General features: G+C 38.0%; 1 protein-coding gene across 6 annotated transcripts in view; it reads left to right on the top strand.

Annotated features, from left to right (window-relative positions):
- The window catches only part of mub (poly(rC)-binding protein mub), a 229,576-nt gene that overhangs the window by 181,340 nt on the left and 31,982 nt on the right, over positions 1-16,254 (top strand). For 5 of the 6 annotated variants that reach the window (XM_069122428.1, XM_069122424.1, XM_069122422.1 and 2 more), the window contains 3 exons: positions 1,169-1,225; positions 5,993-6,376; positions 8,290-8,694. In XM_069122428.1, the coding sequence (XP_068978529.1) occupies positions 1,169-1,225; positions 5,993-6,376; positions 8,290-8,694 (846 nt within the window). The remainder of the gene's footprint in view (positions 1-1,168; positions 1,226-5,992; positions 6,377-8,289; positions 8,695-16,254) is intronic. The other variant, XM_069122427.1, reaches the window with a different exon arrangement.

The following is a 16,254-nucleotide window of genomic DNA, read 5'->3' as shown; positions in this document are numbered from 1 at the left end:
TTGCAGTTTTTGATAAGAATAACCAGCTGATAACAATTACACAGACGACAAAAAAAACGATCGATATTGAACTGGGTTTATCGCGAACGATTATGACATTTGTAAAATTTATATTTATCACAAACACTTGATACAACGTCACACTTCTTACGAACGACCGTTCTTTAAAGCAACGTGGAATTTATTTGAGAAACTTGTCGAGCATTGTCTGTCGTCTGTTTGCGTTTATTAGCTTCTGAATATATTACATGCTTTATGCTCATAATGCTTCTCGAAGTTTCTTGCTCTGTGTGTAATATGCAACAGATAAAACACATGGTTCGGTTAAAGGTAAATTTCGAAGAAAAGCTGCATTCGATGCGAATTTTCCAAGAACTACTATCGTTTGTCCTCGAGTCTAGTTATGAAAATTGATATCAGTAGCGGAAGTTTGATTATAATACGGCGATTCGATTATGAATAGGAAACTTGATTATGAGAAATTATTTTTTAGCCAATTTTAAACGAAGAGATTTCAGCACCGACCGATTATGGTAACGATAATCGATTGATAACATTATCCATTATAGTAACCGGACCCGCTGAATTCAGATTTAATCTACAAACATTGAATAGTCGACGCCTCTTTCGTACTAGATCAGCCGAGAAATTCGTATCAAAGTTCAGAAGTTTGAAGATATTCAAATATATGCGTCGTCCTTAACAGCTTTTTCTATTTCTATAATAGCTTCGTAGAAAAATCGATTTCTCAAGAACCTGTTTATCAAATACGAGGGAAAAAGAAAGACGTCTGCCGTACAAATAAACTCGCGTACGTTCGTAATATTCGGTTTTAAACAGTTTCGCTGTAAAAGTGTATGGAATTTAGTAGCGAATCGATAGGTAAGAAATATCAACGTATTTGCAGAATCTATCTTTGACGTTGAACATGAAAGGCTCGTGTAATCTAAAGAGAAAAAAAAATCACACAGGATAAAACGACGAGTTGGTGGCTAGAGACTGGCTGCTATTTACGAGCAATTCCTGGAAACACAGTAACTCGGGAAACGTAGGGATCGAGTACGCACTTGGAACTTTATGGTTCGAACGCGTCGCGTTTAACCGTCGTAAAGCTCGCAGTTTGCGTTGCGATCGATTCTAACGGTGTTTTGCATTCTGTCTGTTACAGGAGGTTGGAAGCATCATTGGGAAGAAAGGAGAGATCGTCAAGAGGTTCCGCGAAGAGGTAATTAATCTATCGCATTTTATATCTTCCTATAGCTTAGTGAAATTTTTATCATTCTCCGAGTGATTTATCAATTTCCTTAATTATCACTTTTTCTGTTTAATTTGTCATCACCTGGATCAAAAAACTGCTATCGCGATAAATTCCTGACTCCGAGGAAAACTGCGTTATATAATCTACTTTAATAATTAATAGCAAAGTAATTTTAGTTCGGACCATACGTAAGAAAAGAAAGTTGAAAGTGATCCTGAGAAATTATTTAAAAAGAAATTTACTAATAATGGATTGTCATTAACTTAGTTGTAATAAGAGAATTCGATATATTCGTTAACGATAAAGATGATACAGTGACAATGGCAAATATTCTAAAAAGCATGACTTTTCGTTTATTTTATTCTCGTTACTCGAATGAAGAATCTTTTTACTTCAAATAGGTCCATAGTCCAAACGAGTGATTATTCCTCATTTATACATTTCTATTTACATTTCAATAGTCTTGCATTTATAATACGAACATTACCATCAACTTGTAAATGGTACTTCGTTCGTAACCAATAGGTAAACTTTCATTTAACATACGTTGCATTTAAATTGGAGACACGCTGGCCAGCATTTCGAGAAATAGGCTATGTATGTATATATTTGCTGGGCAAATTTTTATAGAATAAACAAAGTTTTCGCGTAAACCGGTGGACAAACAACTTATGATTCACGTTAATATTTACGATCTGAACGTTTTGGATGCTATTCAAGAACTATTAAATTTCTGCTTGCGCTTTGATTAATACACTAACGCGTTGATTATCGAGCATATAAATGTTGTTTCACGACACATATTAATGATACATTATTACATTTTTACCGTAATCCTTCTCGCGTTTCATACTATTATCGTACGTTATAAATTTTCATAATTTACAATGAAACGCCAGAGAAATTATAAATATCTATTTTCGCGATAAAAATAGTACAAGTTGCAAAATGTTTCGCCTAACGCTTACAGCGTGAAATAAAGAGTCTGCGTGTTTCTATGCATTTATGCAAAATTTAAAGATACCGAAAAAGCACGGTATGTGTACAATACATAGAAGTATACGATATACCTACAGTATAATGTACGAAAAATAACTGGTTATAATTTTGTAACAAATAAAACGAATCCCTAACTCGTATCACTTTAATCGTGTCCATGAAAATTTGCATAGAGATAAGTGTTCAACTACTTTTATGAGTCAGCGTGTCTTCAACAGCCACTGAACGTAAATTATCTGCATGACTAAAAGTTGACAGCGTTCGTCGTCCGACGATTAATGTCCTTTTTGTATAGTATCGTCATAGTCGATAAAATTCGAATAATTTTCTTTTGTCCGACCAAACACTTAATCACTATGTACACACTGACTGTAATCTTACGCCAAGGAAAAGTGCAACGTGACAGTAGTTATCTGTTAGGAACGTTGCTCACTTTCTGTTTCGAACTTCGTATTCGCGTGCAATGTCAGTCATCCTTGTTATCCTAAAGTCATCCTTGTTACTCCAGTTTTGATATATGTATCCAAAAACTGCAGGCTGGGCAAGTTGGGGTCAGTTGCAATTAGTTTACGTCGTGAATTCGACGTGGCGATTTGTTAGCCGTCGCAACAAGAAACGACAGCCAAAGTTACGTTTCGTTACTGTGTTTATAGGCTGCTATTTCTTTCATTCGATTTCAATAATACGCTTCAACGATTTCCCTTTTTCAAGAGGAGTTTTCTCCCTGGAAGCTTGTAATTTGATTCGCCAGCGATCACGTTTTAATCTATTTTTGCGATATAACTTTTACTCCGTAAAAATATCCGTATACGCTTGCGGTTTATTTTGATGAAATTTTTCCATTCATGGAAAGTCAGACTTTTTAGATGACAAAAATTTGAAACGAAAGGAAACTGAAAATAAATTGCTTCGTTTCTGTAAATTAATTAGAGATAAATTAGAATAGGAGGAGTAAATATTCTATTGAAAAATATTTAAAAAACTGAGGTAGAAGAAATAAATATTTTATTTAAAATTGTATGATACACGTACACGTTTTAAAGCAAACAACAATCTAATTTTACAATCTTCTTTTTCCTCCAGTATCTTTCAGTATTCTTGTCTTTTTTAAAATATTATAGTAACATGATTGTCACGGTCTGTTATTTTAAATATCCATGCAAATTATTATACCAACAAACAAATTGTAATATCAGATCTTCTGGTAAGTGTTTTACGCTACGGTAATCGTGTATTATAATAACCTGATTCTACGATATATGTATGCATTAGGTGCGATACACGAAGTTTAACGGAGCATGGCACGCCTGACGAAGGAACGCGTTAAGTATAGATCGTTCTCACACTTTATTGATACCGTAACTCGCTTATGGATCATAAAATTTCTAAAAATTCGATAAAGCTGTTCGATTGTACGTTGTCACCATCGTTGAGAAAGGATCTGCAACATTACCTATATCGTTAAAGGTACAATAAATATTATACGGGTAAAAGACCATTGTAATTTGTTCAAGATTGCAGTAAATTAATTAATCATCGGGCGAACAGTGTATCTTAACACGGTGGAATTTTATATTCGTAAGAGTTTAATTTTTAGAATTTCACTCGAGGTACGTTTCTCCCTTTCTCTCTGTTTCGTCGAATTCTCGCGAAGAATTTATTTGATGGAATTTAGAAGATGTTTGTTACTTTTTTCATTGTATATTTTGCTCGTATACTTCTTGAGAAGAAACATCGATGTCGAAATTATACACGCTTCTGTGCAGATCCCTAGGTAATGATTCTATTTTTTCCGGTTTACGAGCAGCGTATAATCGATGCACGCGTAATTCGCTAACCAACACGTCGAATTGATCAGATGGTACGACAACGTTAGGGTGGTGTAACAAAGAGATTTAAAATAGCTTCCAACGACCTACATTCACAGGTTGTTGTATTCGCTTAAAGAGACTATGGTGGACGGTAAATAAAAAGAAAATTGTACGTTCCATTTAACGAAGTTTAGAAGGGAAATATGAAAAAAAAAACAGAACCCTATGAATGTGGAAAAGCATCGTTGATACTCAATTTTTCCTAACAAGGTATCGTTGTCGCGTTCTTCTCCAAATGATATAAAATTTATCTCTGACTATCGTACAGCCGCAGTACGATTTATTATTCAGCTGTGCGAGTAACGGAGGCTGAAAAACTGATGTTTTGCCATTATCATTGTAAAAGATTCGATATATTTTTTGAATCTTATATGCAAGTAAAATATACCTCGATAAAGTGTGAAGTTATCGTACGACTTCTCTATCTTCCTATTGCGTGTGCATGATTCAGCAAACAGGAAAGCAAATTCTTTTAAACAATTTGAAGAAAGAAAATTATTTAAAATTATGCCGAAGCGCGACACTGACAGTCGTTCTAGATATTTATTACATTTCCCAGTCGCTTTGAACGATAAGATATATTTCTCGCCCACGTGCAGAAAGTACAGAAACGGTGCAAACACGTAGGTTTGAAAACTTTTGAAATAATTCGTTTCCGCCTGTAAAGAAGGAAATTACGGGCAATTAAAATAATTTATAGTTATACACTGGAAGAAAATTATTTCGAATACACATATATTATTTCTTGCGCTTCGTAGACAAACGAGAAACAATTTCGTGTTTAAACGCGAACAATAGGATTTAATCGGGCCTCCTGCTCCACGTTTTAGAAAAGGTCCGTGTGTTTCATTCAGCTTCTTCGCAGGTAGCGTAATACGGTTTCGAACAATGACACGGCATTCAATAGTTTAATTCAACGCCCATTGTCCGCTATTTAATCGCTTGAACGTCCAGGAACGGCAGAGAATCGTTCTATATCAGTCGCTGAAAAATGCGACAAGCCCCGGCTACCGTCATCGTCGCGATTGCTGGTTATCGTGCAGGATAATGACGTTGCGAACGACACGCCACTGTGAAATTATAAATAATGTATGTGCAGCTGGAAAAAGCAAACAGCGTAAACTGTCGAAGCTAACGTTTCAAACGTTTATTTGACTTTATAATTCGAACGAGACGTATAAAAGAGATTGATGCGAGGTATTAAATGATAAAATGAATAGTTTTGATAATGCGAATGTAGATGATATATAAACTGAAGGTTATGCGAAGCGTATAGTATAATGTAGAATGAATAACGTAAAGTAGATACATGAATAATATTTAAGATAATTCAATGATTGTTTCACACGAACAATTGAGAAGAAGCTTTAACAAAGAATTAAATGAAAGAGAATAGACTTCTCACAGAACGTAAACGATTTATTGAAAGATGTACAAGCGCATATATTCTACACATCCAACCCAACAAAAAGATGTTCAATAACATTTTTTGATAAAATTGCTTCATACGGTACGCTGATGAAATTTAATTTAATTTTCCAATAAAACTTGTACGATCACGAATCAGATATATTTCGTGTGTCTTTTTACCAAGATTCCATAAAATGTATTTATGTCCCATTCGTGAATGAAACGATTTATACGAAATGACGTGAGAATAATTATACATAATTACATTTATCGAACATATACATAGCACTGCTATGTACGCTGCGCTAAAATAAAGAACCTGAAATTCTAAACCGCTGTCAACAACCGCTTTAAAATAAGAAAAATTCTAACCGTTATAACTATCCTTTGATAAAAAGAACTGTTTTCCTTTTATTAGAAAAAAAAAGAACTAATCGAACTTGCTGTTTCACAGTCCGGCGCGAAGATCAACATCTCCGACGGTTCATGCCCGGAGCGAATAGTGACAGTGACCGGACCGACGAACTCAATCTTCAAAGCGTTCACGCTGATCTGCAAAAAATTCGAGGAATGGTGTTCCCAGTTCCACGACATCCAGGGAAGCGGCGGTGTACCCAGGCCACCCATCACTCTCAGGTTGATCGTCCCAGCATCGCAGTGCGGCTCTCTGATCGGCAAAGGTGGTTCGAAGATCAAGGAAATCCGCGAGGTGACCGGTGCCTCGATCCAGGTCGCTTCTGACATGCTGCCTAATTCGACAGAACGCGCAGTAACCATATCCGGTACCAGCGAGGCCATTACACAATGCATATATCACATCTGTTGTGTTATGCTAGAGGTACGTACTTAGGTATTCTAGAGACCAAGGCCTGCCATATTACTTATCTCTAGACTGCGAATGTTTATGCTAATTTAAAGTTTAATGGATGCAATAAAGACCTGTTTTATCATTAGGTCGTTACGCGTGAAATATTGCTTCCTGGAGGTTCGAGTTTGGCCAATATCATCTATTCTTGTCATACCATCGATCGAGCCTCTCAGAAGTTAAATTAATCTGCTGCACTTTTTACGTCGCCTCCTCGAGGTTCGAATACCAGATCAATGTCACCTATCGAATTTTGCCATTTCCATTAATCGTAGTAGCTCGATCTTTCGTTAAGCTAATGAGCTTCACGATAGTCAGATACGTGATTAATATTTCAGGAAAGAAATTTACAGAAATTGTAAAATTCTGAACTTCTAAGAATATCGTGGAAGTTGAGAATTGATCATTCTGCTGCTTCTGCTACTAAGTTTCTCCTGAATGCTTAAACATTCGCAGTCAATCTACCACTTGAAACCATCAAGCAGGGTGACGTCTCTACTCGTAGTTCTCTATACACAGTTGCGCTATAATAATGCAGAAGGTGCGAGAGACTAGAACAGCCTCTATACTGTGCAGAGATGAGAAAATGGCTCGGCTAAGAAACACGAATCCGATTGATTATCTCTCACATGAAACACAATGCGATCATAAAAGTGAGCGTGTGTTTTAATTATATGAGGTGCCATAATGTATGTGGCAGATATTTGTCATATCGATACCACATATTTCATGACACACTCCGTACAGCAGTGTGCGATAATTAATGTAGTAGAAAGCAATACGTATTTCCCTTGGCCTTGTGCCCTCGATTTACAAGATTCATGTATCCAGTTACTGTACAAGGACGATTTTGCTAAACGACTTATGAGTCCAAAGAAAAGGGAAAGATAAAAATCAACGATGATATTGTTCGAGCGATAAATTGTAAATTTCCACGAAGGAAGAACGTTAAAATGTTGATGCCACTAGCTAGCCATCTTCTCGTGTCTATATACTGTATCCTGCGCTTAAGGTTCGCTCTTTTATCCCGGAGTTTAATGTTCGCGAAGTCATTGCCGCGAATTCCTGGAGCTAGTTCCACGGAACGGTCGGTTAGATCGGCGATTTTCAACCAGTGAGAGAACCCGCGAGATTGAAGCGTGTATTATCTACCCGTTTAGTCATAGTCATCCACTTCCTTTTCTCTTAGATTGTTAAGTAAAGAAACGACAACAACCAGAACAATAGGCCTTTGGTGTGAATGCTCTCAAACCAAATATAATTTTAATAATTCGTTTATGCATGCCATAAGATAAGAAAGGTTGAAAGTCGCTGAATTAAGGAGTCCTGGGATAATTCTTCAGGTTTCTAAACATTATTATACGTGTAAAAGTTGGCCAGACAATGTACAGGGTATATCGAAACATGTGGGAGTCATTTCAGCAGCGGGGACTGCACATAACTTGCAAACAAAGTCAAATAGGACATGTATTTGTATGGACAGTTTTCGTCGTTTCTGCGTCTGCTGTCCAGTCCTGAAATAGGTTCTACATGTTATGAAACACCCTGTACGTCGTCGATAAAACGCATACACAATATCCAAGGATCCGTTTACTCATACAGTAACGTTGAGAACCCTGAAGTATCGACAATGTATATTGATCATCTCAGGACCCCGTTAGACAAATAGCGTTCTCGGTCGTATCTCGCTCGTTCTTAATGCGTTCCGAGAACTTCCTGAGACACCTAGCTGTCCATCCAAAGACTCTGTCTAGCAAACTAGTCCGACGAACTAGTTGATCACGCGAACCCGAACCAGCGAGCATTAAGCGGTGGCTACTATAGTACACGAATGAACAACACGATTTGTGTATTCGCACTCGTGCGTGTGTTTCTTTCTGTTTCAGTCCCCTCCCAAAGGCGCCACGATCCCTTATCGCCCCAAACCCCAAGTTGGTGGGCCAGTGATCCTGGCTGGTGGGCAAGCCTACACCATCCAGGGTAATTACGCGGTGCCCGCCCACTCGGACGTAAGTACAGTATTGCCATTGCCCGCGCCCGCTGCCGGGCCCACCCCGCCCTCGCTGAACACCCAAACTTTGACGACTTCGCCCTTCGCGGCCCACCCTTCCTCCTCGGCCTTCGCCGCTTCTCACGGGCATCCGCTCCTATCCACGGCCCACCTTACAACCCCACATCATCCCCTCCACCCGAGCCCCTTACACGCCAGCGTGGCAGGCCTCGCCGACCCCCTGCTGAAGAGTGGACACTTGCAGGCAGCCCTCCCGCCCGCACACCTCGTGGCAGACGCCGTAAGTCTTTTGTTTTTCGTGATCCACCCCCGAGATCCTGATTACCAACAAAAAAAAAACCACCCCAAGAGATACTACCACCAGACCCTTTCGATCAGAAAACCGGTACACACACCGTATCTCGAATCTATCTTGACGTTTTAATACACGTACACACGTATACACCAACGTACACGTTGTACGGAGCAACGCGAGCGGACCTCTGTTATTTATATATATGTATATATGTATATGTATATGAATTATATGTATATATAAATATATATATATACATACATATAAATATATTTATATATTGTTAACCCTTGTTTACCTATACACCCAGTTGTCCCTTATACATTTAATTACTATTTTGCGTCTTTCCGAGGATGCAATTTGGACAATTCCTGGCCAAGATGCACTGTTTCTCTATCTCTGTTTCTGTCTACTTCTTCGTCCTGAATTGATTCGGGTTTAATACATGGCTCCGGACGATCACGGTAATTGGTGGAAATGGTGAGAGAGTTGGATGTAAGACGAGAGCTGACGTGTTTTTTTGGGAGGATGAGAAGGGTGAATAGGGTCGTGAAGGAGATAGTGAATGAGGAGAGTAGGGTGACGAGGCTTGAGAAGAGGATTTCGGCTAGGAAAGGTGTTACTTTTTCTTTCTTTCCTTTTTGAATCTTTTTTACATTGTTATAAATTCTTTTGCAAATTTGAATGTATATATATGTATGTTACGACATAATTAATTGCAAAGTCTCCAGTATGGATTAATGGAAAGAAGAATGATCAAGTAACACGTTTGTTTCAAGTATTATACAGATATAGGGCAAGTTATATATATAAAATTAGAATCTACTCTAGGGAACGATAAGTTGAAAAGAAAATTCTCATTTTTGTAATACTGACGCTTTCATAATGAATAGTTCCTTCTCTTTGGTATTTTTCATTTAATACAAGCCAACAAAGAGATCTTCCATTTTAACGTTGAATCATTCACTCCATGGTAATATTCAGAATGGTAGCAATTAATTTTCTTGATAATTAATATCGATAAATTTTCATATTTTATTAGACACCAACTTGAAGTCAATAGAATTTCGAATTTTGTCTTCAAATAACATATTCGTTTCTTGATAGCTTGTCAAAACGTCTGTATCTTTGTTACAAAATGCAAAACTTCCATTCTCCTAACGAGTATTTAAACTTTGCAACACTTCAAACTAAAAACGTATTTGCAGTGAACCGAGGCTATATTCTTGAACCATTAAAATTGAATTCTCAGCGAGAATTGAACAACAGCAAAATGTAATGAACAGTTTTAGGTAAAAACACGCGTCAGCTAGGATTCATAGTTTTCGACGTTTCGGGAACGAGAGATCTGAGTAGGACGCGGTTCATTCAACTCGTCGAAGCATTCGATATCCAATTTTCACCAAATGCCGTAGCGTCGCGTAGAATGTTTGCCCACGTGTACCGGAATGCTCCACCGTTGTATAGGCCACCTGGTCCCCATCCTGGAAAAGCCCTTTACAAACTCCAAAGCCCGGTCCACACGTACATGCATCGGCACCTTGAACACACCTTGGCTTTCTGCTCGACGTTCCTTCGTGTAGCTTCGAGTGATTCGTTCACGAAAGCAACATACAAACTTTCCACAAGTGCACGCTTTTCTCTCTCTCTCTCTCTCTCTCTCTCTTTCTCTTTCTATGTATATATCACGCTTCTGGACGGAAAGAAAGAAATAACATAATAAATAACAAGTAAATAACGAGTAAAAATAAAACAACGAATGATAAGTAAGAGGACGATGAAGTGATGGCATATTTATAAAATGAAAATTGATATTTAAGAATGAAAAGAGAAAAGACGATGTAATTATGATAGTCAATTTTTAATTCGTTGAATTAAGCCACGATAGTTTGGATCAGGTTGTTTAAGGTCAGGATACTTTATTTTAATTTGTACTCTGTATTCTAGGTGGCGTAATCCATTAATAACGTTTATCGTTGTAAGATACAGAATATAAATTAATATTAGGTAGCTCGAATATATGTAGTTCAAACTGTTGTGGTTATTTATGGCTCGATTATGTGTATCGAATCAATTGCTTCGCTCACTAATTTTAGCAAGGAAGTGGATCGATTTCAAGTAATGGACTTTTGCAATAGACTGGTCCATTTTCTTCTTTTTTTTTTTTTTTTGGAGTAATTGCCAACAATTGTGTACTGCATTTCACATTCTTCGTCTTTGTTTTAATGTGATATACATTTACGCTGTCGTTTTGTCGTCTCCATTTTACAAACTGTTTCAACGGATTTTGTGACTATACGCGGAATATTTCATGTGATATATATATATATATAGAACCGGGAAAAATATTATTCTGGAAACAAAAACAAATCAGAAATGAAGAGTACAATTTTTTTCGTTTCAAGCCTCGTTTTTGAAAAAATAAAAAAAAATGAGGTTTGAAATAGAACTCGACATTATTTCACCGGCAAGCATATTGCATACTATCGATCAAGAGATAGTTTGAGCGCACGTACGTCTACTCATGAATTTTCAAGCTCGTTTTTATCTATAAAAAAAAAAAAAAGCGAAGCTCCCTAACGAAAAATTTTATTCGACATTTTCCACGCTTTTTTACTTCCAGAATCATCATCTGTTTGCTTGCAACATTCCATACGTTGTACAACTAAAATCCACTGTGTTCTATGTTTCAACTAAGGAATTACGAATACGTGATTAACAATTGAAGAACACGTTGTATGCGTGTATCGCTTTTTCGTCCAGAAACCTTCTACAGAGAGAGATCAGAAACTTGAAAATGTCGAGGAAATATTTCATTTAAAAATGCCACCTCTTTTAGAAATATCTTCTTCTATTCTTTCTTCTCCTTCTACTCTCTTAGAATAGAAGAAATAAGAGGAACTCGAAGCTCCACTTTACCCCATTGTGTTTCTCCCAATCGCGTGGCTTCACGAGGAATCGTCTCTTAAATATCCACCGATCGATCGATCTCCAACTGTCTTCTTTATCGAATCTTTTCATTTCTCAAAGACTATCTATTTTACTCCTCTAAGTAAAATGCAAGATTTTCTTACACACGTCTAATTTATTGATAATTAAGAGATCGTTAACTCGTCGAAGTGACGCGTCGGTTATGTGCTTTGCTTTTTATGTGATCCGCACGTGTCTGTTACGTGTATCGGCCGTTTCTGGATTTTTTCTTGTTCTTCGTTCGTTCGTTCATTTGTCTCTGTTCCGTCTCTCTGACAATGTTCACCAAGACGCTTCTTTACGTACTCTATGTCCCAGCCGTGGTCTCGGTGTGTGTCTCTCTCACACTCTCTTTCTCTCTATATCTCTCTCTATCTCTCTGTCTCTCTCTCTCTCTCCTCCTTTTTTTTTCTTGTGCTTGCGATTGATAGTGGGTTGATGTCGCCTTCTGTGAAACTGCTTGCCGTCCTTTACGGTGCACAGAGAATTTATTTTCTCGTTGCATGCCGACACGAGATGATACACGATTGTACGGTACGCGCGATAATCACGATTATTGTCGATCATAGCCGTGCATTAGGCGAGAAACTTTTTCAAAGTCTAAGAACGATATCGAATCTCTCTCTTTTTCATTTTTATTTATTGAATTGATTATTCTTTTCTGTGGAGTCGAAAGAGAAACATCGAAGAGGATTTTACAAACCTACAATTAACATTCGATCAATTTTTTAATCGAATTCTCATTAATCTTCTCGGTGGAGTCGATCAGAGGAAGATTTACGAAATTACAACTAACGTTGGATCTATTTCTCTATTTTCTTTTTTTATGCATTCGTCGTCGTTTTGTGTGTACGCAGTCGAATAACGATTTTTTTTACTAAAAATGAACAATTACTGTCGGCGTTGAACGAATTCGTTTTTGTATCATTGGATTAACTGTAGTTTTGTGTGCAGTCGAATAGAGAAATATCGAGTCGCGCGAATTCCTTTTGATAATAATCGGTCGCCTTTGAGATTTTACACTTGTGGTAATGTCAGTGGCGTTACCACATTATCAGTTGTATTATGCGACAGGTTGTCGGAAATGAGTCGTGTCGCGACCGTGTTTAATCATCGAAATTTCCTGATACGCGAAGACTTTCTTGAAACTGAATCTCTTTTGATAGAATATCTTCAAAGGAAATCGATTGATTTCTTAAGAGACACGTGTACCGCGACTGGTTTAAGAAATGGTTTGAACTACGATATTTCAATAATTTAATGAATATTTATCTGCAAGGATAGCAATTAAAATTTTAAAACAGGATCTAGTCCTCTTTTGCTATTTTCAATTTACAATTCTGAAGAAATTTGTCATAAAAGTCACGCCACGAATTTTGCCTCTCTTCATATTTTGTTACTGTAACTGTTTAAAACTTACTGATTTCAAAAAATGAGAAATGAAAAATACCTGCAAATTGAAACGTTGGACAACTTTTTTAATAGACGTTTCCCAAATCCAGCGGAAAATTACACCATCTAATTTAAAAAAAAAAGAAGATATTTTGATTTAACAAAGTGATATCCGTATAAAGTATTTTAAAATAGAGACAATCGACGCTATTAAATAATTTAATATCACCAGTATCTATTTCTATCTGAATATGAACGGCATACCTGAAGCACCGTTAGCTTCCATGAGACGCGAATCGATAACGATAAGAATAAATCCGCGTTTCAATCTTTAGCAAATAAAACGACAACCTGTCCTCAGCTGTCATAAATTTTGCCCACGAGACAAGGTGTGGTCTCAAACTGACGATCGATGTGGTAATCTTCACAGTCGAACTGTTTTCCCTTTGTGCCGTTGCAAGATCGCCATTACCACCGCGGTATTATGCAAATCGTCGACACGGAGCGTCAAGTGGTTGATCGAAACCAGTTTATCGAGCTTCAAGTTTAACGACTCTACTACAACCGTCCGAGCAGTTTCAAAGCTTCCAACTCCACATGGGCTATACGCCGTTCGATAAACGTTAAAACCTTGATCCTTCGTTACGAAGAAGTGCATCGTAGTACGCTTGTTCGCGTACGCGAATCGAGCTCGATCAAAGCAAAAATGATAAAAGAAATTTTTCAACGAGAGAAATAAAAAAGACACGGTGGTGCAAATGAATCTCGTTTATCGCGCGTCCCGTCGACACATATGACCGTGAATATTCTTCACGAGAATCGTATTCGACAACGTTCGGTCAACACAAGTGCAAACTCCGCCAAAAAAGACCGAAGTACGAAAGAAAAAAAAAAAAAAAGAAATACAGAAAATAAAAAAGAGAACGAACAATAGTTTCTTTCTATTATTTCGATGGCATATTCGATGATATGGTTTCGTGCCGTTTCGTGTTCTATATTTCATTTCCTATGATTTCCATGTGTTTACGATATGATAATAATCGGTGTGTCACGATCGAGCTATGTTTCATCTCTGGTTCGAGTACGATCATCGTGGGGCCGATTCTGTCCGCCCATGTACAGACAACCTCTGGACGAAAGGCGCGTGTGATCTGAGCCGCTCATCTGTCGAATCGATTAGCTCCACGGTATAACAAGTAGAGAAAATTTGTAAAAGAAATGACGTAAGATCGATGGAGCGTTTTGGTTCCAGATAAAATTTGGAGAATTTGAAAAAGCGCGATTACTTTGTCGCGCTATGAAGAGCTCGTTTGCAATACGTTGGAAAATCACGCGCGTTTCACCGGGGGTTTTCTCTCCGATTGATCGAGCCTGCTTTAGCATGAACGCTTACTCGAGGGTCGCACGATGGATTCTTCGTCATGGCCTGTCGTTGGATCCGGTCAAACGCGGACAGGCGCGTACACGAGACATCTTAAGAATGGCGGTCGATGAGTTTCATGCTGATTAGTGAGGTCGAAGTCGACCCGTATGTCCGGTCGATCGGCAGGCGCCATGAAATGCCATCTTGACGAGGGTTGACAGCATTAAGCATGGCAAAAAGACGAGTCGATGCACTGGAAAATTGCGACAATCAAGATTCCCAGCAGCAAAGCAAAAATATTTACTCTTTCTCTGGATATATCGAACGAACGATGCAGATTTCCCTAGTGTTGGATAACGAATATGTAGAAAAATTGATAAACGATAATAATTATTGCGATACTTTCTTTCCACACGCATCGATCGAACGTTGGAGATTTCTATAAGAAGATTGAGATTTTTCTGGCGGATTAGACTTGTTGGTAGTTAATCTTGCGATAGATACAGAACGTTAAATTAAATTTCTAATGTATATGAACACTTTCTATATATACATCAATATACAGGGTGGTTGGTAACTGGTGGTACAAGCGGAAAGGGGTGATTCTACGCGAAAAAAGAAGTCGAAAATATAGAATAAACATTTTTTTTAATTTTTTTTTTAATTTTTCCATCGAGACAGCGATCTACAGTGAGATCCGTTATAACGAGACGTGATAAAGTACACGCGTACCGAGCGAAAATTCAAACTCGATTTTCTCGAAAACAAAGCCTCAAACGAAAAATTTTTATTCCATATTTTCGACTTCTTTTTTCGCGTAGAATCACCCCCTTTCCGCTTGTACCACCAGTTACCAACCACCCTGTATACATGTTTTGTCAGCGTGTCCAATGCGTGTATTTAAAATGTACATACTGATTTACCACGATGTGATAGTAGCTTTCTCAAATTAGTCAAATATCCACAGTAAATCGACTGTGAAATGCAATTCAAGGTAAAGACACAAGACTGGAAGTATTTTTGTCTGTTCCAATTACCAACGATATACCGAATAACATAGAAACCTGACCAATACCTCAAAAGATAAATTTTTTTTTTTAGCAATATTGATCAACCAACCTAAGACACCATCGAATTCAATAATATGACGATACATGGTGGGACCATAATTCTAAAGAGAATCGTTAAACGAATTACTAAAACTTATTCGATCAGAACGATCGATCGATGATCGAGGAAAGATGTGAACGTTTCGATGTGGAAACATTGGAAAGAGCAAACGGAAAAACGAAGGGCAGAGCTTTGACGCGTCGGTGCACAAACGCGTTTTCCTTTGAATGATGGCCGGGTCGACAGGCAGACAGAAAACGCAGCGTGCAGAGGAACACACGGTAGTCACGTTTGCCGAAGCAATTGATTCTGAATTTTCTATCTGTCAGCGTCGGCGCGAACGACGACCCGGCAAACATAATTACCGGCTTTAACAGCAACGTTTGCTAATTAGTAACTGTTTTTGTGCGTGGACGCGGTGCAAACACATTGACGCAACTCTCTCGCAATCCCCCTGTTGACAGATTGAATTATTAAAAGGGTGCGTTTCGGTTCCGCCTTCCGACAGTACAAACTCGCCGAGTTCGGTTTGCGTCAGAATTTTTAATTCGCGTCCGGCTGACTGCGGCGCAAAAAGAAAGAAGACAAAATGACGCACAGAGAGATAGAAACTCGCTGATGAGGTGAAAGATTTCTCTTTCTCCCTCTCCTGTCTGTCTGTCTGTCTGTCTGTTTCTTTCACACACATAACACATTGATAAACGAGCACG

The sequence above is a fragment of the Bombus flavifrons genome, chromosome 10 (genome assembly GCF_040668555.2).
Source record: "Bombus flavifrons isolate JBK064 chromosome 10, iyBomFlav1_principal, whole genome shotgun sequence".
NCBI classification, from domain to species: domain Eukaryota; kingdom Metazoa; phylum Arthropoda; class Insecta; order Hymenoptera; family Apidae; genus Bombus; species Bombus flavifrons.
The sequence above is the reverse complement of the archived record's forward strand: the minus strand, read 5'-3'. Positions and strand labels throughout refer to the sequence as shown.